The 27,476-nt window shown below is 41.2% G+C and overlaps 1 protein-coding gene across 3 annotated transcripts in view; it reads right to left on the bottom strand.

Annotated features, from left to right (window-relative positions):
- Positions 1–27,476, bottom strand: part of CDH16 (cadherin 16) — a 52,850-nt gene that overhangs the window by 6,505 nt on the left and 18,869 nt on the right. For all 3 annotated transcript variants that reach the window (XM_075118421.1, XM_075118422.1, XM_075118423.1), the window contains 9 exons: positions 26,996–27,119; positions 24,791–24,943; positions 23,751–23,981; positions 22,112–22,188; positions 19,954–20,142; positions 10,919–11,166; positions 7,850–7,983; positions 4,320–4,559; positions 1,883–1,999 (listed from right to left, as the gene is read on the bottom strand). In XM_075118421.1, the coding sequence (XP_074974522.1) occupies positions 1,883–1,999; positions 4,320–4,559; positions 7,850–7,983; positions 10,919–11,166; positions 19,954–20,142; positions 22,112–22,188; positions 23,751–23,981; positions 24,791–24,943; positions 26,996–27,119 (1,513 nt within the window). The remainder of the gene's footprint in view (positions 1–1,882; positions 2,000–4,319; positions 4,560–7,849; positions 7,984–10,918; positions 11,167–19,953; positions 20,143–22,111; positions 22,189–23,750; positions 23,982–24,790; positions 24,944–26,995; positions 27,120–27,476) is intronic.

Raw genomic sequence — 27,476 nt, 5'->3', positions numbered from 1 at the left:
CTTTTGGTTCTTGGCCTAAGGCAAAAATATCATTCATGCATTCATGTACATGCTGTCCGAGAAACAAAACTGCTCTTCCCAAAATGTGTTCTGGCACTCAGAACAGTTTGAAGGAACGTAGCAAAAATAGCATCAGTGGGAATGCACAGAACAGCCTCAGCATTAGGCCACTAGAAGCTCAATGCTACATGGTTTAATTCTCTGGAAAATTCATTTTTATTTTTGCTGAAGCATGTTCCTAACTTGGACGTTTTGAGTAACAAGCATGAAATGTTTCTCTGTTGTGCTTAATAATTTGCACTGGCTGGAGAATTTTGAAAGAATCTACAAGTCCTGCACATATTGAATAGCTTGCTGTGAATATTTCACCTCTTACTTCAGACTTGTGGATTTTAAAGCCAGAATGGACCATTCTAATTATCCAGTCTAAACCCCTTGTCATGAGTCTCCCTTATGGGCCAAATCATGGACTGCTTCTCACCAGGAGGTATGGGGAGAAGGTGGCTGACTGGAGATACTCTGAGGACTTTCATCAGTGCAAAGCAGACACATGTACTGTGCTACAGTGAACATACTAAACTGTGCTTACACCGGCTACAAAAAGGAACAGCATGTGCTGTCACACACTAGGAGGCACACAGTGTGGCAGGGCCCTGCCCATGCTGCTAGCCTTGATGACCATGCTGCTTGGTGTAGTCACCGGCCCCACACAGCCTGAATATTAGGTCTATGCTGTCTGGCTCCTGCACTGATGTGCTAGTTGGAGAGGCTCCCTGTGCCTGCTCCCTTCCTAGGGTATTGGCAAAGGGGAGCTGTAATTATTTAGCCCTTCATCTGGAAGTGACCAAGAGTGGTCCAAAGAGTATCCTTGGATTTTCTGGTCTTTCTTTGCGTGTCTTCTCTTTGCCAGGCGGTCTCTTAGTGATCCTTCTTCCTTTCAGAGGGTTGCCAGGGGTGCACTAGTTGAAATGTGGAGCAATCACCCACCCCAAGACGTTCTGCTGCTGCTATTGGCTCTTAGCAGGTGTGCCACCTTTGCAGCCAGCATATCTGAGCAACCGTGTCAAATCAGGGACTTTCCTGAGGTTGCACTTGACCCTGCATCTCCCCCCGTGCGAGGTCTCTCTGCTGTTACCAACTCTTTGTGCTGCCTGAGGTGAGGCAAAACTATTTTTACAAGCAGATGTCTTTACTGATAGCTTTAAAATTGCAGCTCCAGGGTGGCGCATGGGGTGTTGTATATAATGAGAACGGCTTGAATAACAGAACACCAGTGTGATTATAAAAAAACACCCTCCAGATTAAAACCCAGAAAGCGAACTGAGTGAGTGCGACCTGAGATGACATTCCACTGCAGGCGCTACATTACAGGTGCCACATGGAAAGAGCGGAAAAGAGATGCTAGTAGAGACCATAATTTACAAAGGAAGATCTTTGTAACTCCTTAACTTATTAACGTGGAGAAAAGAGTAGATCGGGGTTCTCAAACTTCATTGAACCGTGACCCCCTTCTGACAACAAAAATTACTACACGACCCCAGGAGAGGGGACCAAAGCCTGAGCCCCACCACCCTGGGTGTGGGGGGCAAAGCCCAAGCCCCACTGCCCCAGGTGGGGAGGCCAAAGCCCAAGGGCTTCAACCCCAGCAGGGGGCCTGTAACCTGAGTACCCCTGCCCAGGGCTGAAGCCCTTGGGCTTTGGCCCCGGGCAGTGGGGCTCGGGCTTCAGCTCTGGTCCCAGCAAGTCTAAGCCAGCCTTTGTGACCCCATTAAAATAGGGTTACGACCCAGTTTGCGGTCCCAACCACAGTTTGAGAACCACTGGAGTAGATTAATGGACTGTGTTATAAGAACCCTCTCAGCATGAAATGCCTTCTTATTACCTGGTAGTTGAATGTGTTGGGCTTTAGATGGAGTTCCACTGTCTTTCAGGATAAAGGTAACAAGGTGCACTTTGGGTTCCAGCCAACTGATTCCCATGGTGAGATAAGCATGTGTGTCTGCGGAGTAACAGAGAACATGCAAAATGAAACAGAAGGACAAATATCAGAACTGGGAATGAGGAGGGAAGGAGCGGGGGGACAACAAAACAAACCAGCTGTGGCTTGCAGTCACTCCCTCTTTTCTAACCTTACACTGATCCTGGGCTGCTGTGTACCTTAGGAAGCTGTGGGGCTAAGTTACGGCAGCCTCCCTGCGCCACCATATGGTCTGTAGCACTGCCTGGAATCTCTGCAGCACTATGTTCTGCCCTGCCTCTAACGTACCCCTCCCAGGCCAGCCCCTACTCTTGTCCAGGGCTTGCAAAGGGGTGCTTGCGAGACAGCCGTACAGCTGTCTTCCACAGACCTGGCGCCAGGATAATTGTCCCCCAGTTGGAGCCAGGATTTGTAGGCCTCCTTTTTGCTGCTCTGGCAATTTTACCTGGCCACTAAGAGGAGGGGTGATGATTTCACCCATTATTTTTATCAGAAATGTGTGTTATGTCACATCATAGCAACCTTAACTCTGACCCAAAATAAACCCCATTCCATCAGAAACCTCAAAATACACAAAGGAGAGAGGAAATACACACACACACACACACACACACACATATTAAGGACACACACTGATCAATATCAACTGCAAGGAGCATACATAATGTTACCATAACAACGATATATGCTTTCCTATTAAACTATATTTACAACATTATTATCAAGAAACAACAATAACAAGGACTTACTTCCTAAAAGATCTTATTGTCCATTGACAAATATATTAAGTAATATTTCCCATTAACAATAGCCCTTAAGAGAAAATACATTGATTTTGGTATCTGACTAACACAAATATTATACTAAAATCCCTACTGACCCATCTATCTCTCTATCTTAGAGTTTTATACAGCTGGTATCTATGCATCTTCCATGTAAACACCTCGTAGATCTATTTGTCAGATGTGAGAACTTCCTTTGACTTTTGAAAACTAACCAGAGGTTGAATTAGTTCAGAGGCTGATGACAAAACCTTTCTCTGTTGCTATAATTCCTTTCTCAGTAAGCTTCATCATTGAATGATAATCACATCTGGCTTTCAAATACTGACAGTTTCTTAAACACTCTACTGCTCCTGCCTTTAAAAACTGCCACTTGTGGGAACCAAACTTGAAAATGTTTGAAATTTTCTATGTAATGTTATCTAATGGTGTAGGCAGATGGGCACAAACACACAGAAGACAATTTCCAAAGGTTTCAACAAGGAGCCATTTTAAAGTCTTTTGATCTCCAAGTGCCTACTCAGTTTAATCAGCATTTTCAGAAAATCTTCTAGTTGCTATTGAGACTTAACTGAAAGAGCTGGAAAGCATGAGACTATTGCTCTTCTTTAAAAGTTACAAGGAGATCAAAATCAGCCTTATAATGGGACTATATTTTCAGTCTTACCTAAGGGGGGAAAACCTACTGGTTCTCCCTAATAAAACGACCCTTATGTGCTGACCTGGAATGCTGGCCCCCCGACCCCACTCCAAAAATACTGCCCTCCACCACTTGAGTGGAATGGAGAACTATCAGTTCAGCAGTTAGCTATGGAAAAATCCTGTTGCTCTCTCTAGGCTGAAACCAGTCAATTGAAGGAGCATGATCAAGTGCTGATCCTACTCCTACTTGAAGCCAATGACAAAAACTCCCATTGGCATTATTAAGGGCAGGAATTGGGTCAGTAACTCCCATTGAAATCAAAGGGAGCAGGATTGGACCCCCAAACCATCCATAACAAATAATATTTCACCACTTGGCTTAATTAAAACTCCTCTCCTTCAGATACATCCCGAGATTTCCAGGGGTGAGAGGTTTCAGAGTAGCAGCCGTGTTAGTCTGTGTTCGCAAAAAGAAAAGGAGTACTTGTGGCACCTTAGAGACTAACAAATTTATTTGAGCATTTTCCACTGAATGCATCCGATGAAGTGAGCTGTAGCTCACGAAAGCTTATACTCAAATAAATTTTAGTCTCTAAGGTGCCACAAGTCCTCCTTTTCTTTTTCCAGGGGTGTTTAACCATGTGGAACGTTTGAAAGTGTAGTAAAAAGCTGTTGGTGTAAGACCAAAAAAAAGGACAAAAGGCAAATTTTGAAATCAAAATAACTTTTTAGTGACCTGTAGTTCAAAACCATTTGCCAGATGTCCTTCCCACTTCCCACAAACATTCTCCTTGGCCTTCGTGTTCAACGTGGGAATTCTCAGCCCAAACAATTTTCCTAAGACAAAGTTAGAGCGGGACTAAAACAGGGTTTTGATCACTTCTCTGTAATGAACCCTATAGTTACCATTCACACACCATTGATCAGGTTGATCCTCCAGTTTCTCCGAAGCATGGGGCTATTGGCAAGAGCAAAAATCAATGGGACACTGTTTTCTGCCCCATCAGGGTCAAATGCACTGATAATGATGGATTGCTTTTCCCTCTGAGGTGTGCAGAGATGGGATCTGGAGTAGTCTCCTACTAGGAATGGAGAGTTATCATTGACATCCAAGATGCGGATTGCTATATCAGCAGTGACCATCATTGATGGGCTACCTGCAAGAAAACCGCAAAGTGAAACAGATAAAATTGCAGTGAAATTATTTCTGAGCTGGAATTACAGCTGTTTACAATATTTCCTTGCTCTTCTGAAAATCTGGAACCAGATCTTCAAAAGTATTCAGTACCCAACTGGCACCCAGCATACTGAACTGTTTTGAAAATCTGGCCCTGATTCTGGGTGCTGAGCCCTTTTGAAAGCTTTGGCCATAAAACTTGAGGAAGTGGGAAGGTTTGTGTAATTCCGTGAAACCAGACAGGCATATAAAGGAAATGAGGTTCACAGAAAGCCTTAATAGAATACAGTTCTGAATCAGATACTATAATGCAATCATGGGCGAACGTCTTAGGTAATATAACAGCTAGTATCTTGGAAGCTTCCTCACATTTTCAGCCCGGCCATACAGCATGACTCATTTGGTCTTGAGAACCTTCAAGTAACTTGTAATGAGGAGTATGAAAGCACATTTCTTTATCTAACTTTGTCAGAAATCCTAACCCTTTCTCGCCATAGGAAGTCAGTGTAGACTTTCCAGTGCCAAATTTTCAGGTGTTCTCAACCATTTACACCTATTGATTGCTAGCATACAAGTGAAATGCACTCAATTCCAGCATCCAGTCTGCATGACCAAATTCTTGTTTGTGTGCACACATGTATGCATGCATTTTTGTGTCTGCACATTTAGTGACAACAGCTGAAAACATGGCCCCCAGCTGTCTTTAGTGCATTGGTAAAATTAAAACCAATAATCTTTATTTTTTTAAACTCAGTACTTGGGTCTGAATGCAGTCTTTCATGTGATGTATGACATAGATATCACTTGTAGGAGAAAGGGATAAAAACACTTCTTTATGCTGGCTTGATACAGCCACACTCAAAGGAACATCTGTAATTTTAAGCTCTTCATAAAAGACATGTTCCTAGATCAGAGAATCTAAAGAACGATGACAAAGGTGTTCAACGGATGAGAATTTAAGTCTCAACCCATGTGAGGAGGATGCTCTTAGGTGAACCCATTGATATTTCTTAGAAGTTGCAATAAAACAATATGTATTGGCAAATACTTCCCAAATATCAGACCTAATCAGTATAGTCATGAAATTCCTGTCAGAGTTAATGGACAAAGATATGCGCCAAGGCTGTCCATGTACTCTGTCCCAACCAAATGATCAAAAGCCAGAATGACTCGTATTGTGTGGCAAGTCCTGTGAGCCTCAAGTTGAGTCACTAGCACCTTTACCAATATAAATTTGATAAAGTGGCGGTAGGAAAAAAAGATCCCTTACTAAGTAGTAGCAGCCAGTATCTGTGTTAGAACTGTAGAGGTGATTCCACTGTTGCCAGGTCAGTACTCAGAACACTATGTGTACAGTTACAGATAGTTCTATGAATGGACCCTCCCGCAGTAATGAGGGAACACTAAGCTAAGACATCAGGATGCAATCCTGGGATGTGCCGAGTTCCTTCCATAAGGTGCTGAGCTGCCTCAACTCCTACTGGCTTCAGTGCCTTGCAGGATTGGGCCTTTTGAACACTTGTGGCTATTTATATTTTAGAATGAATCATCCTATTTGTTTCTCACTGCAATTGTGTATAAAGAAATGTGATCAGTCATTTCCTTGACCTTGCCCCTTTAAATGCATTCAGTGATTTACCATTCAGTGGTGATGTTGGGTTTCGGCAATTTGAATGCCAAGCCTTTCATCCACTACACACTACAGCCAGATGACTACTGCTTCATATGACACACAAGATTTTTATATAATTACAATACTTGCGTTCACATATGATTCTTTCATTGACGGTGACAATAGTAAATTCTCTGTCTGGTGTCAGACACAGGTGTGAATCAGACAGGCTGAAAGACGAATGTTCTTGTCTGAATTAGTTGGGGTTTTTTTTAAGTAAATTTGTTCGTGACATCATTGAAGTGTGAATCATTGCTGAGAAGCAGCGTTTATAGGAATAAATGGTTGATATGCTTTACTTAACAGCTTTGGTCTTTAAAAAACAACCTCGTCATTTTCCATCCATACAATCAGACCATGCACCTGTGTCCACTGATTGCAGTGGTGGTAGAGTTAGAAAAATCAAAATCAAGTTATGCTGTTTGGGATGCTGAATGTGAATTGAATATCACTCAACAAGCCCTCTTGTTAAATACAACTGAAAGAGTTTTTTAAGTCGGGACATTTCAATAAGGCCATCCATATACAATTCTTAGTGTGGAGGGGGATGGGAAGACAGACTGTTAATCAAAGCCATTTCACCACAGAAAGAGTAGCTAGTTTTTCTTTAGGTATGTTTCAAAATATTTGTTAAATAATTTGTTTTCTTGGCATTAATCAATTTCCCTTAAGTTTCCCAGCTCTATAGTGGTCACTTTATTTTTAGATAAATAAATAAACAAAACACCCTGGGGGGGAAAAAGTGATATCTCAGGTTGGTTGGTTGGTTTGAAGGTGAAACAAAAGATTAGAGTCTTCTCTCAATTACATTGATGTAAATTTGGTGACTTAGTGATGTTACTTCAAACTTACATCATATAAATGAGAGCAGAATTTGGCTGTAACAGATCGTCAAAACTACTAATCCTTGCAGTCTGTATATCTCAGACTTGGATGCATAGATAATGCATAGGTCCAGGAGGTGCAACCTGTCCTTTTCAGTAGTAAGTGGACCACCAGTAAGTCCATGAAGGAAGGATTTTGGTGAAGGTGTGTTCTGCTGCACATTTCATATACGGTAATGACAAAACTGTCAGTTTTTACCTCATAATGTAAACACAAGCCCAGCACTGCTTACAGAAGTCTTTAGTCCCAGGTTCCTAAAGTAAGCAGGAGTGAAACCTTAAGCTAGAAGTGGCAAAGAATCCTGTGGCACCTTATAAGGTGCCACAGGACTCTTTGCTGCTTTTACAGATCCAGACTAACACGGCTACCCCTCTGAAGCTTAAGCTAGAAATCTCTCTCTCCATGCTGTTTGCAAAATTAGTGAAATCATGCAAGGTTTCATAGACTCATGATGCTCCTGTCTTTGTAATCAAGACAAACTACATGGAGAAACTCCAATCTGAGAGGTGTGTCAAAGTCTAGAAAAAGTAAATCTCTTCTGTCTCCCTTTTTGCAAATGCATATGTTATGCCAATATAGACTGAATGTCTTATTTAGACATATATCCACTTACAAACCTGTTTGCATCACCTCTGAGTTTGGTCCTCTATCTCTTCCCTGTGCCTGAGAGCAAAAGAAACCTCTCTCATCCAAAACCAAATACACATTCTTACCTTTGTCCTGAGCAATAACCTGCACTGTGTAAACATTCTGCATCATTTCTCTGTCCAAAGTCTGCATGACTCTAACTTCTCCAGAATGCTCATCAATGGAAAGCCAGTTCATTGAATCATTTCTTAGGGAGTAACTGTAAAGTGAAATGTGATAGAGGTGATCTATAGTATGTTCATTTAATATTTTATTAAATGAATAATCAGACCATGGCCTACTGTTTTGTTATTAGCCTGGAATATCATTGTACATTCACAACGAGCAGAATATGCTTTATTCCTCATTAGCCTGTCAATTCTACGATGCACAGTTATGATGCAGCTATTAATTATATAATTCCCTTCACCTTTCCCCTGAACAGTAAGATTCAGACTGTGGCATAAAGTCAAAATCACGAACGTGAAAATAAAGGAAGAAAATTCCAATCTGCTAAATCATAGAATCTGCTAAATCAAAAATTAAGATGGAATTGATAAAAAAAATCTAGTGAGTCTGAAATATTCAAGCCCAGAGCTTTAAAAACAGACACTTCATTGTATCAATAAATGTGAAAATAACCCTGTCTCCTTTCAGGAATTCTTAAAGGAGTATTATCTTTAAACTGGAGACAGTAGATAGAAATTCTCCTGGGCCATAGTCTCCCATAGAGGGATACAGGTGATTTCCACTGAAGTCAATGAGAGGGCCTCTTATTCTGTGGAGTGTGTGGGCTGTGTAGATCAATTTCAGTTCAGTGAGTTAAATCACTTGTGGGCCTGATTCACAAAAGTGATGGTTTTATTGCTACGGGTGAAGAGTTATGGGTGGCAGGCAGAAGAGATGGGGTTGGAGAGAGATGCACACCACTATTCTCAATCTGACGTTTTGTCTGACTGGTGGTGATGGTGGAATTTTTAGGGCCACATCATCAGCTTCACCAGCGCTCCATTCCAGCATGCCCCTGGCTCCAGCGCATCCTGCAAGGAGGATTCCTGGAGCTAGCTACACCAAGTCTGTGCCAGTTGACAATTCCATGACATTGAAAGAATCCCCACCTGCATATTCATGGACTTTGATATCTGATATGGTGGAGAACGGGGAGCCAGAAAATGAACCTGAGGGGGACGAGATGGATGTTAGAAAGGCCAGATGAGGAGGATGCTGCAATAGCCAAAATGGGAGAGAAAAGACAATGCTAGCATGTTGTAGCATGCATTTGGAATAGAGCCATGCAGCACTTTCTGAAGTTACCTCTGGCTTTCCCAGGGAAAACTGTATTTCAAGTACTGAGTACAAAATGGAAATCCAGAATTTTGAAGGCCCCCAGGAATCTGTTGGATAGGATTCCCTTTGTGTTTATATTTAATATTGAACACTACTAGACCAGCAATTAATCCATTTTTTAAAGGATCAGATTAAAATTGTATCCTTATTTTAATGCTGTTTGGGTACATGTTTACAGGAACAAATAAGAGGTAATTTGAACTGTAGACTGTGCTCTGAAGGAAATTATACACTGGCTCATTAATTCCTGCTTGCTTTCTGGCAGGGTGCCAGGGCATCTATAATTTACCTCCTCCATTTTAGCCAGAAATCCAGACATTGCCTCTAAAACATGCAAGAAATTTTCATTCTCTTTTGCCCCGGATGCTCTTTAAACAACTGCAATTTCCATTTTAGGTTTTGAATAAAAAGTGAACCGTTAACCTTCTATTTGGTCAAAAAAACCCAAAACCCATGCTTCATGGGCTATTGCAGATGAGTTTAGAATTTTGAATGTATTCATCTATAAATATATTTTTCTATCTACTCTCCCCCATTTAAAGGTAATGCTCACATGCTGGTATATGCAGTTCCTGTTCATGTGTTAATTTGACAACCTCTCCAGCATCATTAGGGAAAAAACTCTCCATGTCCAAATGAACAAAACGATCTCGCAGTAAGCATTCCTTATACTTGACTTTTACATTTATTCAGACAGTGAAGGATATAAATGTGATCACATTTATGAAAGAATGGGTACTGCATTGCCTAAACAGGAGCCAGATTATGGCCTACACAGGAGAAGCTCGAATAAAGTCTACATGTTTCAACTCAGTTTCCTACAGATCATCCCTTTAATTTAGGGGTGGATTTACTTCATTGCTACTAGCAGGAGAGGTGTGGGTGTAGCCCTCAAAGCCTCTGGGTAATGGTGTTTCTACAAGGAATTTTCATGGATCTTGGGGGAGCCATGGAGGGCTGGGGCAATTGTGCCCCCTCTCTATTCCCTGCTCCCACTCTGACCCACTTCTACCTGCCTCTGTCCCTCAGGTTGTTTCACAGTGCAGCGTAATCACTGGGTTAGGAAACTGATAACACAAGGCTTGAGCTATTGCCTATTCAACTCCACAGCAGTCTGTCCATATGGATCAGGACTAGAGATGGCAGTATTATACATAAGGAAATCCCTACAAGTTTGAGTGTGGTATGGTGCTTTTCTTCTGGTTCCTCACTGCCCAGCCACATTCCTCCCAGTCATGGATTCACCAATGTGTGGATGTGGTGTTTTGGACTCAACCTTTATACCTTTGGCTCCCTTCTAGGGGAAATTCACAATGCCACCCACTCCACCCTTCCTGGGGCTTTTCTGAGGGTTGGGCCTGGCCCCAAGTGTTGGAAAGTTGCCAGGGTGGGGAATGTCCTTTTGGACTGAAATAACATATTTCCCCCTCAAATCAAAAGCATGCCAGCCTCTCATATTATTCTTTTTGATCAGCCAGTTCTCTCCAGGCATCACCTCCTACAGTTCCTTAGTGTGATGAATTCCCTAGTATGACTATTCTAGTTCAAGGTGTTGTCATTTCAGGGTTATAGATTCATTACTGAAGATGGTTTTGTCCCATATATCAAAGAATCAGGCCAGGGGTGGCTGTCTCTAATGATTCCTGCTGTTGGGCTAAACGCCATGTCAAGGCACCAGAAACAACCATGTTAACTGAACACATCATTCTGGGCTCTTCAAAGGAGAACATTTCAGAGTGCTTTAAAAAATCATCAGTCCCAAAGGATGCAACATAGCACAATTTCATCAGATAAAGGGAAAGTCTTACCTTAATGATGGTGTGTAGATGTCAGGATCAGTAGCCTTAACAGTCAGTAGCACTGTTCCCAACTCTACGCTTTCTGGTATGCTGACCTCATACCTTTTCTGTGTAAGTACGGGTGCTTCGTTTACATCCTTAACCAACACATGCACTGTAGCTGTAGAGCTGGCATCCTGCTCTTTCTCAACCAGTTCTTCATTGTTTCTCACCGAGACAATCAAAACATACTCCTGAACAGTCTCGTAGTCAAATTCCTGTAATCACATTAATTGGGTGTCTTTTTAAGTCAGGCTAGTCAAAAATTTCCTGACAAATTTTTTGACAGAAAATCGGGTTTTGTGACTGAATGAAGGCTTTCACTAAAAGTGGCTGCTTTCTGTGGAAAGTATTGTCTTTCAGTTAAAAAGCTGAACCCCCAAAAGCCAAAAAGTTTAAATTCATAAATGCTGTTGCCTCAGAGCAACAGTTGTAGTCTGTCTGCCTCATGCCCCTATCCTCCTCTGTGGGCCAGGTTCCCTCGCCAGACTACATCTCCCATGATACACCAACATTAAAAAATCCCATGATGTTCAGCAGGCTGTGACTCAGCAAGAAAGGAGACTGTGGTGCATTATGGGAGATGCAGTCTGTCCAGGAAGCCCAGACCAAAAAAGAGAGAGGGGATACAAAGCACACAAACTACAACTCCCTTGAGGCACTGTGGTACCATTTTGACTAGAAATTTTTGGTTTTAAATTTTTTGCCACAAAGTCAAAATTTTCCATGGGGAGAAACCATTTTCCAAATAGCTGTTTTTGTACGTCACCATGTTTAAAGGTAAGCTATTTCAATCACTGTGTTTTGAATTATTAAAAAAAATAGGAATGAAATAAGTGTTTCATCTGAATTCTTAACAGAGATGAACTGAAACCAACCACCTATATCTAAAGCCCTTTGAATTTCACTGAGAGGAAATTTGAATAGCCAGATCCAAACCTATGCCTAGATTTTTGATCTGGGTTGGAACCAAAACTAGAAGGAATGTAATTTGGGTTGTCTGTGAGTTACATTTATTGAGAACATACTTTTTCCATGACAGCTTCAAATGGTGAGAATTTGAGACTTCTACCACTTAGCCCAAATTCAAACCCTACCCTAAACTTAATCTCAATACCAGTCCTTCTTTAATTCATGGGACTGAGTTCTGCCTTCAGATATCTTGACTGGGGGCTTACACCTCAAGGCATTTATGTTGTATTATGTATAATAAATCTTTCAATCTATAAAAATACAACAGTAATTACTCTTGTGTTTTGGACCATTACTATCAAATATCCTATTCTATTTGTGAAAGGGTTTCCCATTACATTATTAGCATTTGTGGTTTAACATGTAAAACCTGCAGGTCAGCAAGCACAGCAGGAACAGTTCAGAGAGATGCTCATTATATGCAGGTTTCAGAGGAACAGCCGTGTTAGTCTGTATTCGCAAAAAGAAAAGGAGTACTTGTGGCACCTTAGAGACTAACCAATTTATTTGAGCATGAGCTTTCGTGAGCTACAGCTCACTTCATCGGATGTATAAGGCTTGGGTGTAGAAATCTCCTTTTTTCCTTATTTGGTCATGGCACAATACTCCATGAGCATTCTGCCTCCTCTGTGTGCATTGAAATCCCCCCATTAAGAAACTACAGGTGAGTCGCATCATATGCTTATTTAACTTACGCAAATTCAACTCTACGTGCTTGGCAAAAAAAAAGAAAAATAACAAGATACCTGTAAATAGTGTGGGTGATTCTGCCCACCATTCCACTCAATGAGCATATGCCCCGGAGTGAGCGTGAGATGGGAGATGTGAATTTGCTGTTCCCTCAGTCAGTCTCAGTTCCCGCGTGCCTCTCACAGTGTGAGCATCTCGCCATGCTGAGTGTGATTCTAGTGTTTAAAGATACTGTACGTATTTTTCATACAACATGGCCCCTAAACGCAAGCTAACAACTTCATCTGGTGCCCAACCGAAGAAACAGCAATCTGTTCCAACGCTGGAGGAAAAACTGGCTGTGTTGGACTTATTGAGAGATGGTATGTCGGTCTCCAACGTGGCGCATAAATATGGCTGCAACGAATCTAGCATCTGTGCCATCAAGATTCGAGAGAGAGAAATTCGTCAAGCCGTGGGATCAAGTGCTCCAATAACTGCTAAGGTGACGAGCCAGGTGTGTGATAAGACTTTAGTGAAGACTGAAAAGGCATTAAACTTATGGCTGGAAGACATGAACTGTAAAGGTGTCCCTATCGATGGCAACACGTTGCGAGAAAAGGCTCTTAGCCTCTATGCGCTGTTCAAACCTCCCGCCGAAGAGGGACAGCCTTCTGATGAGAAGGAATTCAAAGCCAGCCAAGGTTGGCTTAACAGCTTTAGGAACCACTTCAACTTCAAAAACGTGCAGACTACTGGTGAAGCTGCATCTGCCAATGAAGAGGCAGCAAAAGCCTACCCCGAACAATTAAAGAAAATCATAAAAGAAAAGGGCTATCTTCCGGAACAAGTTTTTAATGCTGATGAGACTGGGCTCTTCTGGAAAAAAATGTGCAACCGCGCTTACACTTCGAAATCAGAAAGACAAGCACCTGGCTTCAAAGCAGCTAAAGACCGTGTGACTGTGTTGTTTTGTGGCAATGTGGTTGGACATTTAATAAAGCTGGGCTTGCTCTAGAGGGCTTCAAATCCCCGTGCCCTAAAAGGCGAGAACAAAAATCTCCTGCCTGTGTTCTCGCAATCAAATAAAAAGGCTTGGGTGACAGCAGCATTATTTCTGGATTGGTTCCACAAGTGTTTCATTCTGGAGGTCAAGCGGTACCTCGAAGAGAAAGGACTTGACTTTAAAGTGTTGCTGTTCGTAGACAATGCTCCTGGCCACCCTGTGGCACTCTGGTTTGCGCATAACAATGTTGAAGTCGTCTTTTTTCCCCCTCAATGCCACCTCCATCCTCCAACCTCTCAACCACGGCGTGATTCACTGTTTCAAGGCCACATACACGAGGCTTACATTCTCACGGATACTTAGCACTATGGATGCTGATCCCAATCTTAATGTGATAGAGTGTATACTGTACTTTATGGGCGATTTAAGGGATTTTCAAGGGTAATTTTGTCTATACGCGATTTTCGCCTTACTTGCTGACTTTAGAACCTAACCCCCGCGTAAGATGCGACTCCACTGTAACTTGTTCTGTAAGTATTCCTCTAATAAACTGAACCTGTGGAGACTTTGGTATACTGCCTCTGTCATAATGAGGGGTATGACAACATTACTGAAAGGAAGATGCAATTGTTTTATGAGATCTTTTAGAAGAGGCAAAATAGAAAAATATAACACTGCCTCTTTAATTCCAGAGAGGAAGTGTGATGTGCTGGTTAAGTACAATATTGGGAGTCAGGAGATACTGGTTCTATTCCCAGATCTGCTGCCAAGTCACTCGGGGACCTTGTTCAAATCATTTCACATCTGTGTTTCATCTTTCCTATGGGTAAAGTGGGGCTAATTTGTATCTAATAAGGACCTGATTCTGTGCCACTGAAATCAATGGGAGCTTTGCCTCTGACTCTAGTGAGCATAAGATCAAGCCCTAAGGAAGCAACTGATAATGTTTTTGAAGTGAAATCCTGGTGCTTTATAAATTTAAATTATTAGGCACTGTAAAATATTTTGTTTTATTCTACCTATAAATTGCAATCATTGTCTAATGTTTTTACATGGAAATACAGAATGCTACTGCCACTACTTAGCACTGATCTAATACTTTTGTCTTCCAAGTTTTTTGTTTTTAATTATTAGGAGTGTGGGAGGGAGGGGGAGGTCCCAGCCAAGCCAACCAGCACTTCTGACAAGAAAACCAAGGGCCCCAAATTGGCACTAGGGAGGAGGACATTAATGAAACCCAACAACCACAATACAAGGTTGATAAACACTATTATCCCCATTTTCCAGATTGAAAACTGAAGCAGAGCCACTTGCCCCAGGCCACAAAGAGGAGTCAATGTTAGGATATGTTTACATTGGCGCTCGAGTAGGCATATCTGTGTTAGTTTTGATTGAGCTAGCATGCTAAGAATGGCAATGCAGCCATAGCAGGGCACAGGCATTGGGATGGGCTAGTTGCCTGAGTACATACCTAGCGTTTTACACAGGATTGTACTCGGAGCAGCTAACCCATTCTGACACCCAGGCTGTTGTGACATTATTGCAACTTTCCGCTCACTAGCTTGATCAGAACTAGTGTAAGTATGTTGAACCGAGCTGGAAATTATACCTCCTGGTCCAGTGTAGACATACTCTTAGAGCCGCATCTTCTGCTCTCTTTTCCTGTCTGAATTTAGTTGAAACTCACTTCTAATGTGTTTATTTGTTTAGATACAGAAAATGCTTTAATTTCTCACTTCCTTATATGTTAAAAACCAGCAAATTAACCCCCACCCCAAAAAAGCCCCTAAAAAGGAGAAGGGATAGGAGTGTGGGAGGGAGGGGGAGGTCCCAGCCAAGCCAACCAGCACTTCTGACAAGAAAACCAAGAGCCCCAAATTGGCACTCGGGAAGAGGAGCATTCTGAAAACAATGATGACTAGATAGAATCTTGGTTTTACAATTCTCAGCAATGATTTACGTCCAGATGTGCCTGGTTTACGTCAGAGAGCACACAAACCACAGAGATGGGGTAGAATTATTAGTAACCCTGCTGGTTTACTAAACACTAAAACAAAGTTAACATTCCTCTCAACGATTTAAAATAATATTAGAATAATGTAATCATCATCATTCTGTAAGGGCAACTTTTAAACCACAGACCAAATAAATACATTCATGGATTGAAACAGCACTCTGGGATTGGCTGCATCTCACTTTTTGATGCAGGATTCCTTCCTGTCTCCTACTGATTACCATTGTGATTATGTGTAGCTATCTGGGTTATAAGAAAAGGAGTACTTGTGGCACCTTAGAGACTAACCAGTACTCCTTTTCTTTTTGCAAATACAGATTAACACGGCTGCTACTCTGAAACGTAGCTCGGTTATAGTATCCCTCTGAACTATAGGCTTGTGAGAAGGAAGGAGATTGATAGATTACTCTCCCAGTAGGTTTAACCATAGTTTTGAGCGTTCTCTGGTAATAGCAATTACGCTTAGCACTTACATTTTCAATACGCTTCATGCTTTTTAACTATAACTCTCACTGCACCCGTCTAAGGTAAGTGAATTGTGTAATCCCCATTTTAGGAATGAGGAAACTGAGACGTGGGAGAAAGTGACAAGACCACATAGCAACTAGAAGTTAGTGTCAGAGGATTAGAACTCAGGTGTTCCTGGCCTTGTGCTCAGTACCCTCTCCTTTGGTACAGAGATACAAGGAGATTCTTCTGTGTAATTTCCATCTTGGCTATGAGCCAAGTGCTGTCCAGATATGTGTGTGATTTCAGCTACCCCATTAACTCCAGTGATATGCTAATCTGATGGTGGAATTTGGTCCGATATCCCTGTTATCAAGATTAGAATTTACCCCTTACATTTTGTGCTTCAGGGGCCTGATCAAAGCCCATTGAAATTCATGGGAATCTTTCTGCTGACTTCAGTGGGCTCTGGATCAGGCCCCTGGATCGTGACTTGTGGTTTACGCCTATAGAGCATTCTGGGCAGGGTCAGCGTTTTGTGTTCAGATTTTAGGGTCTAACACTCGTGGTGGCTGAATACCACAAAGAAATTTGTGGATTCAAGAGCTGCTTTTTCTGAATCATTCTCATTACATTGTTCCTGACTGTTGGGTTCTCAGTCCTCCTGCTGTTCTAGAGGAGACCCTCAGAGCAACTCAAACCTTCAGATAAGACAAGTGAGATGTCTGCTGCAGTCTAAAGGCCAGAATTTGCAGCTCATGACAGTGAAATACTGGCTCAAGTCAGGGATGGTGCAAGGTTCTCCATGCAGTTCAGCACAGGCATCTCAGACCTAACTTGCCACATCCCCTGCTATTTCAGTCCTGGCTATCTCCTGAGCTAGGACTCCCACCTGTGATATTAGAGGGTGTATTTGTCTACCAGGTATTCAGCTGATACTGCCAAACTCTAGTATTTATGACCCAGACACTGCAATTTGGACAAAGAACTATTTGAATTTTTCCTATATTGCTTATGACCTCTCGCCTCTGTGCTATACAAAGTCATATGCTAAAAATGAAGCTCTGTGCCACTGAGCTCCTAGTTTTTAAATATTATGTTTAACATTATACCACTAACTTTTTTCAAGAGCTTAACTCTCCTTATAAGTGTCACACAGCAAGTAAAAAGGTAAGGCTTTAGCTGACTTCACTGAAAGGATATTATCACTTATACTGCTGTCTATTGAAGAGTATCAGCACTTTCGGTGATGACACTGAAAAGCCAAGCTTTTACCCTTTCACTGACGTCAATGGAAAGGTAAGACTGGTTTACACAGATATAAACCAATAAGGATGTACTGCATTATATAATTACTAAAAGTTAATCTCCTTTGTTATTAGTGACTCATATGGTCCCAGCACAGAACCCTCATTGCCTTTTTATGGCTTTGATTGTTCCTTCTTGAAAGTGGAAGAGAAATGGATACATGATAATATAGAAGGGCTCAATCATACAGTCCTTACCAGGCAAAATTCCCACTGAAGTCAAGGAGTGCAGGGTCAGATTTCTAATGACAATCTCTTTTCCTAGGGATGACGGCCAAATGACTAATTCTGATGTTTGTTATTTAACAAGTACAATGACTTAATTATTTACTCAGTCTGTAGTTGATCACTTACTATTTTAATTCAAGCCAAAATTGCCAAATTAAAGTGAATAGAAAAACTGAAACTTAATTCCCAGGAGTTTAGAGATTTTTTTTATGAGAAAGGAAATAGTTTAACTCCAAAGTTTTAGAAAGTTGTGTATTATTGTCTTTTCCCCACCTTTCTCCTGTAACTTTATACTGCATTCTGCTGGCTCTCTACAAAAGAGCAGAGTAAAAGGAATATCTGTCATAGGAATGAGGAGTTTGCTATAACCCTGCTCACAGCCTTGTCTGTTTTTCTTCAAATTTTCTATTGAGACTGCCACTGGTAGGAGCGCTAGTGGTACCTGGTGTTCATGAGCAGCATGTCATGTAGACCTTGAGCAGAGTTAGACAATACCATGCTTAAAACATCAGCAGTTGTGTAGAACTAGTGCTCCCACAATTGGTACCAGTGGTATTTTAGCAGTGGGATATTTTAGCAAAGAATTCCTCCCAGAAGTGTTGACAAGGCCATTGTGAGCAGAGATCGCGCTAACTCTTTTTTCCTATTGCAGATGTTCTTTTTAGCTTAGTGCCCATTAACTCGGCTCTTTTTGTGGATCCTCAGAAGAATGAAGTATCAAGTTAGAAGAAGAAAGAAGTCAAAAAGATAAGTTTCAAAGTGCCTCCTTTTTGGATACTGATCGTGGAACATTAGGCATCCCATGAGCCTTTTAAAATACAAGGCAGATGGACAATCCTTTCTAGGGGTCTTGTCTTCACTGATAAAAAAATGCATTTTATTTTTTACCTCCGGGTAACTAATGTGTGTAAGCTATCCTGAGGTAAAAACACAGTGAAGACAAGGCACTTTGGTTTTATCACGAGGTCAACCCCAGGTGAGGATATAGTGCTGACCTCACCTAGCTTAATTTATTGTAAAACTCAATTGGCTTGTATTCACTGTGTTTTTACCTCAGGATAACTCACATGCATTAGATACCCCAAGGTAAAAAATGCACCTCTTTCTTAGCAATTAGACATGGCCTAGGTCTGACAGTCGGGCACCTTTCACAAACACTATATATGCTTTAAAAAAATTCAGAACAAAAGCCCCTTGGATTTAATGTTCGGAGGTAGAGCTGGGCTGCTTCTACAGTCTCAGTAACCCCTATCCTCATTAAACCATAAACCAGAGACGGGTGAGACTGCCTTCTAAGATATGTTCATACACTGTGGGTAGAATCTGGAATGTCATTTAGAGCTGGTCAGGTTCATCCATGTTCAGACAATTCAGTGCTAATGACATTTACCTTATCATATGGTGCCACAAGACAAAGGAAAACTACACCATAAGTAACTGTAGTGACTACAGAGAGTGCTAAGTAGTAACTAAATAATAGTATTTTAAATTAAAACAGTTCTGTTATCAATATGGTGGTGTTATCAATCTGGTACTGTTGTCACAGCAAGAGACCAGCTTCTTAACACTTTTCAGGAGAGCCAGTCTCAAGATGCAGAACAGGACGTGAATGGGCAGATTCTGTTCTTAGTTGGTTCCACCGGAGTAAATGCAGAATAACTCTACTAAAGTCATTAGGATTACTCTACATTTACTTTGGAGGAACTGAGATCAGAATCTGGCACAGAGGTTTTAATTCAGAAGTGACACTAAACTGCTGTAATTTACACCTTATTCCTGAGCATCTGAGTAAAACCAGCTAAGACGCAGGGTTTGTCTATAGGGAGAGTTAGTGTATGGCAAGCCCACATGTAAATCTATAGTGCACTAGATTGCTATACTCTAATTGGCTGTGTGGATCCTGCTACCCACACACTAAAAGTTCTATAGTGCATTTTGACATACTGCTGTCACTTCCGAACTTTTAGTGTGTGGGTAGCAGGATCCGCATGGCTAGTTAGTGTACGGCAAGCTAGTTCTCTGTAACTTTTTACTCTGGCTGGCCGTGCACGAAGTCTCTGTGTAGACAAGCCCTCACTTTTTACACTCTCACTCACTTACAAATAGGTAACCTACACCCAGTTACATATCGCCTCTAATTTTGGCCCACTAAGTCTAAGGGAATCTACATTAGTGTACTTGACTGGTTGGAGGAAAGGGGTGTAGAAGGAATAGGAGGTGGTAAAAAGGAGTATATTAAAATAGCAGGGCAGCCTACTGATCTGAGGAAATTTAAACATAGAGGGCCCACCCCTGTAGTTCTTACACACACACGCTCCCATGGATTTCAGTGACCGTGTTCCAGACTAAAAGCACATAGTACCTTTTCAAGCCAGATGCTGGCTGTGCCATTTTGTGGATTGCTTAGAATTTTGAAAGTTTCATCTTCATTTCCCAATTCCACGGAAAAGTTTACGAACTTGAACTTCATCTCTTCATCCGCGTCTGTTGCTGTAATAGTTGTTATTAATGTACCTACTTCTGTATCCTCAGGAAAACTGAATGGCCCATACTGCATTTAAAAAGATAAAAGAGAAATCAGAAGTTCTATTTCTTATTGTGCTACTGTTTTACACCTTCCCTCAGGTTACTTTTAGGTGCAGTAGAAGAAAAGAAGTTGGTATAAGACACGATGATTGCACCAGTGGTTATAAGTATAGGATGATTATTGGACAGTCTCTATTTATTTAATCTAGGATTGGTTTAACTAGGATATGGTTTACCCATATTATTTGCATTATTCCTATTATGATAGTGTCTAGAAGTCCTATTGTGCTATGAACTGTATAGCCATGTAAAGGAAATTATCCATGCCACAGTGATCTTACCTATGAACATACCAAGTAGTTATAAAGAAAATGGAGGGGATGAGGGGAGGAGGAGGAGATTACGGTAATATAAATATGTTGTTGCATAGACAAGCTATGTGCACAATTTGTAGGTAGCCAGTTTTTATATAAACGGTAAATAAGCATGGTAGTATCTTAAGCCCATAGAAACTCTCCATTTTTCATTTTTTTTTACTGTGACAGGTCTTTGACTCTCTAGCACATGTAAATACATTTGTTATTGTAACCTTAGACATAGTAAATTAACATTTGTGATGAAGTGCCAGGTCTCATACATAGACATTAAGGGAAGGATTTTCAAAAACACTTATTAACTTAAATCTGCTCTCACTGAAGTCAATGAGAGTTTTATCATTGACTTAAGTGGGAGCATAGTTAGGCCAACACTGAGCATGTTTGAAAATCCTACCCTTAACCTTTATTATATCTATCTACATATGGAAGTGATTAAGCTGCAGGGCTATTTGCATTATATTCAGTGCACCAGGGTGCCATGCTGTAAGATGTCAGCACTCCTTTGACAGCTAGCTATCAGAACAAACTTTCCAACTCTGCTGTGTTAATCTTTGAATTCTGTCCCCACTGAGATCAAACATTGCACCTTCTATAATAAGAGTGACAACATCTTAACAGGGCTGATATTAATCAAGAGCACTTGGAATTTCTTCTGTGTTTTGTGCTGTGTTTATTTTACCCTTAAGCAACCCAGGGAAACACTGAAATTACAAGCAAAATCTGTTGTCATTCTGAGTAGTACTCAGTTCATCAGGACCGTTTGTGTGAAGCAAGTGAGCCTTTGCTTTTATAAAATAATGTTGCCATCAGTAAATAGAATGTTGTCAAAGCTGCTACAGTCAGTCAAAACCCTGACCTGCCGTTAAAAGTTTCATGAGTTGCTTTTCAGTCTTTTAACAATTCTTTGTGTCTTTATACACCCAATTCAGTGTTGCTAACGCTCATGATTTTATTGAGAGTCTTGCAATATCTGGTGGTCTTCTTATAGCCCAGCTCGTAGAGACAGGTGATTAGGTGACAATCTCAACCTTTATTTAAAAAAATATGAAGAGTAAGTTTTTTGCCCTTGTGTATGTGGAGAAAAGCTTAAAACTGCGACCTGAGTGTCACCTCTACAAGTTCAAAAATTAGAAAGGGAAAAAAAGAGCCGCATATTTATTTTTTCTAAATTTTGTGGGGGGGTTTAAGATAATCTCATGATTTGCAGGGCCAGACTCATGGTTTTTGAACATCTGCTGTTGTCAGTACTGTAACTCTCTGTGCATGGAACTACCCCTACATGAACACACCCTGGGGTTTAGAGGTGTTCCCTTAGTTATGACTTCTGCGATGAGTAGGGAGGATAACAGTAGCTCGAACTGGAAAATACAGAAGTGTACATACCAACACAAGACATCATAATACCTAGACTACATTTTTATCTTTCTTGCTTGGACTGTTGAATCTAATGTGCTCTGGATTCCCTTCATCAATAGAACTGAGGGGAGAATACAGCATGTGTCTTTACAGTGCTGTAATATCCATCACTTTGTGGATATCTTTAAGACCATACCATATCTTCCCAGTCACTGATCTACAGATGTTGTAAATCACTCGCATGCTGTGTAAGAGGGTTACCTTTGTCTGTGAGAATACAGGAGGGCTGTCATTTACATCCACAACTTTAATCAAGACTGTACAAGTGCTGCTGAGACCTGGAAACAAACACAGAGGATTTTTGGTCCTCAGATTTCTTGACCAAAGTAAATATTTGGTGCAGAACAGCTATTCTGTAATGGAAGGATGTCTGGGATGCCTGGTACAAAGTCAGCAATATTGTGCTTTTGAGAGGAGATGATAATCTGTTTCTATTCAGGACCTGATCTGAATCTGAAGACTACAGAAGCCAGGAGAGCAAAGTCTGGGTGCTGTGTGTAGACATCATAAATGGGAGTTGAGATAGCAGTTCCTTAATTCCAAAATTGTCTGTATTTCAATGTGTGCGCACACAAATATAAAAAAAAATTATCTAACACATACAACGCACTGATCCACTTTAAAAATTATCTTTCGCTCCCTCTCTTCTGTTCCCCAGCCATTCCAGTATGAAACCCTGCCTCCCCTTCAGTTGCACCGTATGTCTCTAGTGCATGGGATCACTCACAAGAGTTCAGGAACTATTTTTTTCTCCAGGGGTTGCAATGTGTTTAACACTATAATCTGCATGTGTGAGGGAGCATGATACATTGGTTAGCAGATGAGACTGAGCCCAGATTCTCAGATGGTTTAAATCAACAGAGCTCCATTCACTTCACTGGGGTTACACCAATTTACAGTAGCTGAAAATCTGGCTTTTGAATCCTAGCTCTGGCACTGCCACCTTGTACAAAGTGTTAATAATACTCATTTCTTTCCCAGGGAGGCAGGAGGTTAATTTCACTGGAGAGAGACAGAAACTTTACAATCCAGCCTGAGTAAAGTGCAGCTGTGCCTGGAACGGAACGAAGACTCTGACAGACACAGACTTACCTATGCTTGGCTCCTGGAGAAGGTCAACTGTGCCAGCCCTTTTATTGGTTTATCTTGTTGTTCCCTTCCTTACAGCTCAGCTGCACAGACTGGCCCATTGCAGGGATAGCCCTCAGGCTCCTCTCACTACTTCTGCCTGCCCACTCCCAACCCATCTCTGCAGCCTAGCAGCAGCTGCTTTTCCTCCCACCCCTTCATGCAGTCTGGCAATGCCAGTACCCAGTGTAGGGACGAACAGGTGCTTCTTATTTTTTGCACAGGTGGACTACCAGACTCATAAGTGGCCTTTAGTATTTGTAAAGTGCCTTGAGATCCTCCAGTGAAATGTTACAGAAAAGGCAAGTGTTGCAGTCGCTAAGCTGCACCGCATGACTTAAACTAGCAGGTTTAGTGGTGCTGTGTCACTGGGTGATCGCTAAATAATCATCTCAAGTCATGATAGTGGGCCATATAACAAATTTGTATCCAGAATGTGAATGCCACAGCTACTGTCTGACTAAATATTTACATGTAGGAGACTTGCTATACTGAACAGTTTCCCCAAAAAGGCAATCGTTTTTGGACTTATTGAATTTCTAGTCCTGGAAAGTGATGCCTGTTATGACAATTTCATGCCAACTGCAATCTGATCGATGTATTTAACTGAGGGAGTGTTTGTTTTAGATGAGGTGGGTTTTTTTACATTGGGCACTGCAACAGGTTAGTAACAAATCACTGATCAGACCCCACGGTCCTTCAGAAAACGTACCCCCTTCAGTCCCAGCAAGATCTGCTGCGAGAACAAGGAGGTGGTAGCACTTTGCAGCATTGGTCTTCAGTTCAGAATCCTGTAATGTTATCACTCCAGTGTCTTTCCCAATATGAAATAAAAAGCCTTCTGACGCTTGAGGCTCTTGGCTCAATATCTCATAAGCAATTTTAGCATTGTTGGTCTTTGGGTCGTCAGCATCTTCTGCTTTTACTGTGATAATCTCACTCCCTGCATGCAGAGAAACATTACCAATGAATAAAGGAACTATAAACACAGCAATTAAAAAAATGACTTTTTAAAGCAGTGATTTATTTGTCATTTCAACTCTTCAGTTAGCATAAGAGATGAGCCTAAGTTGCAACATTTAGAACCAGATCCAAACTTTTCCCAAGATCAGTGTGTTTTGATCTGCAGTTTGGAGCAATTTCTTCTTAATATACAGGATTCAGTGAATATGTTGGTACATGATATCTTCACAGGAATACAACCAAAACAAGAAACTAGACAAAAGGGGCATTTTTGAACATGCCTATTTTAGGTAATATTACTGTAGGCAGGTACCATTTTCGGTAATATAGTTGCCAAATTTTCCCATAATTAAATTACAAAGGTTTTCATTTCCCTTTTACGAGTCGTATTGCTTTATGTTTAATTTTTATGTTTTAAGGTGAATACAAGATTCACAAAGTGTTTAGTTTGCCATAATCCACTTCTTGATGCTGCTCACATAGTGGTTTAAGGGAACAAGCACTCCCCTTCGAATGCAAGGGGACTGAGTTAAAATGCTCTCCTTGCATTTTATTTTAGGTCAGACTAGAGGATCCTATTGGCCCTAATGGCTTTAAAAATCTGTGACCCTCCGAATTATACCTCCTGCCTCTTGTGCAGGCAATGCTCTCACTGAAGTTTTGCCTTGTAAGGACTGCATGACTGGGCATGGGGTAGAGAATGATCATATTATCAGTATTGCTTCTACCCACATGTTGGCCACCATAAGCATTTTGCTTCCTGTGATGCCACAGATAGACAACTCTCACCTTTGGCTGTGTTCTCCTCAAGTTCTACCTGATAAATCTCCTGGGAGAATACTGGCCCATTGTCGTTCTCATCCATCACTGTTAGCAGGAGCTCTAGTGGCTCATTATACAGCATTCCATCCTTGTTCTCAGCAAAAATCTGAATCTCATACTGACAATGTTTAAATGAATTCATAAGAAAATTTATAATTAGCATAAGATTTAGTCAACTTTATTCATTTAATAGAAGTTAACATTTATATTTGCCCTTTTGGAAAAAGTCCTACTGAGTGCAATGGGGATGGAACCAATGTGCTTCTGTAAAAATGATATGGGAGTTCTATAGAAATTACTCTAAAAGTCTATAGAATTCAATAGAGAATGAGATGCTTTCTTTAAGTATTTTTAAGCCATCCTATAGACTATCATAGCAGGGCTATAATTCTGTGTGAAATTATATAGACTGGTTACCATTCTCTGTTACACTGTACAGAATTTTTCTATGAGACTTCTTATAAATTACATACGGCCTAATTTTGCACTACTTAATCTGGTAAATCTCCTATTGAAACCAATGGGAATTCTGCTGAAGAGAGGAGTGTAGGACTGGACCCGTAATATTTAAAATTCTCTCCCCTTTCCAGTGCTACAGATTGTCCCTCCAGCTGGGGGAAGTGATCCAGATGAAATTAATTCTTATGAAACTCTGTGCTGCATGTGAACCATGACAGTGGATACTATAAACAGCTAAATTACCAGCACAGTCTCACTTGGAAACTAAGCTTTACCAAAACATGTTAATCTTGGGTCATCTCTGGAACATGAGACTTTGTCCCATGAGCTAATCGTTTCTGAACTAGCATGTCTGAAAGACAGAGCCAAAATTTCATTCTATTTATAAACTATACAGACAAGTATTGATCAAGGTTCAAATTACAGTATGATAAAGGGTTTTTTTGTAACAGGTCTTTAGACCCTCACGTTATTGGACATGGTGGTCTCCGCTTTATACGTTCCAGGGATAAGAATCTAGAGTTTAAAGGTAAAACTTGTATCACTGATGGTAGAAAATCGACTTTAGAAACCCAGATGCCAGCTTGCAGGCTTTCCAACTGTATGGAAGGTCCAGGCCTCCTGCTATAAATACTAGGGCCATATGTTCCCTTAATACAGAAAAATGAGCAGACTCTGTTCTGAATAATCCCCTTGGCAAAGTGTGACATGTGGCATTGTGGTCAGGACACTGCCTCCTATCAACATGGAGACCAAAACTGTGCAGCCAATAGGGTCCAAATCCTTGAGTCCAGCCATGCTCCACTTGGCTCAGGATCCACACTCAGTGCCACCTCATTATGCCCCAGGTGACTGCTGGGAGCAAATTCAGAAGGGACCTCAAAAGCCAATTACAACCAGGGATTTCTTGAGAATAGCAGTGCTCCATCCAGGCCACCCTTGCCTCAGGAATGCCCCCAAACAGCCATCTATACTGTCTATCCCACCTGGGGACTCTTTGCAACACAGCTTAGGCCAAAATCTGGCTCTGTTCTTCTCAGTTGGCCAAAGCCTGAGGCCCTTACTCAAACCTCATTCAGGTAAATGCCTGTTGACAGTTATGACATTCACCAGAACCATGACTGAATACAATCTGGCTGAAGATCTTAAGATTTAGCCCACTGGGAACAACTACATGAACAAGCAGAGGTCAGAGTGATAGTGGCATACAAAGATAGATCATATTAATGCAGTCCATTGTATCTGGATGAAAGAAAAACTAAATACTATCTTACTTATATTTGGGAGTTTGCTGAAGGTTGAGTGTAAAGATGTGAGAGGTGCACTGGTATAAATGATAGCAAAGTCTATCACTAATAAGAGAGGAAAGCTAGTCTAGGGGATAGGGAACCGGGCTCAACCACAGACTTCCTATATGAACTTGGACAAGTCACTTAATCTAGCCCATGCCTTATTCTATCTGTAAAATGGGGATAATAGTACTTCCCTACCTCCCAGTGATGAGGGCCATATAAGTACACAAATAGATAGATTCTAGTTGCATGATTCTAACTTTAAGATTCTGTTTCACACACATGCAGGTTTGTTAATGAATAAGTTTCTAGTGAATTTCCTCGTTAGTCAAATCTTCAAGTGCTAATTAAGGGTAGGGTACTGAAACTTTGGACTTATTCAGCTAAACTCCCTAACTGATCCCTATATTCATACGTATCTCTGCTTGGCTTTCTCTGTCCAGTGCTTGTGTCACATAGATATTCCCTTCTTGGTCAATTGAAAAAAGGCCTTGAGGGAAGCTCTCCTTCAGATAGTAATGGACTTCTCCGCTATTCCAGTTAACCTGGAATCAAGGGGACAGACAGCCACACAAATGACAAGTATTCCAAATTTCACAGGAAATGGCAATAAAATAGGAAAGGCTCCATCGCCAGAATGTGTGCCAGTGAAACAAGTTGGTGGTCTCAGTTCAGTCCTAGTGGACAAGAGATCACCCACAGTCACTATCACAATGATCACTAATTGGCACCTTTAGTGGCAGTCTGAGAAGAGAAACAAGAGATTGACTATACATAGAAAATGAACTGCCTTCTCACCCTATAGGTCTTCCATTCAGATCAGTGTTGAGGCATATTGGCAGAGCAGCATGGGGTTGTTTGCACAGTTTCCCTGTTTGATGGATAAATGGAGGCTGTTGATC

The sequence above is a fragment of the Caretta caretta genome, chromosome 12, assembly GCF_965140235.1.
Source record: "Caretta caretta isolate rCarCar2 chromosome 12, rCarCar1.hap1, whole genome shotgun sequence".
Taxonomy (NCBI): Eukaryota; Metazoa; Chordata; order Testudines; family Cheloniidae; genus Caretta; species Caretta caretta.
The sequence above is the reverse complement of the archived record's forward strand: the minus strand, read 5'-3'. Positions and strand labels throughout refer to the sequence as shown.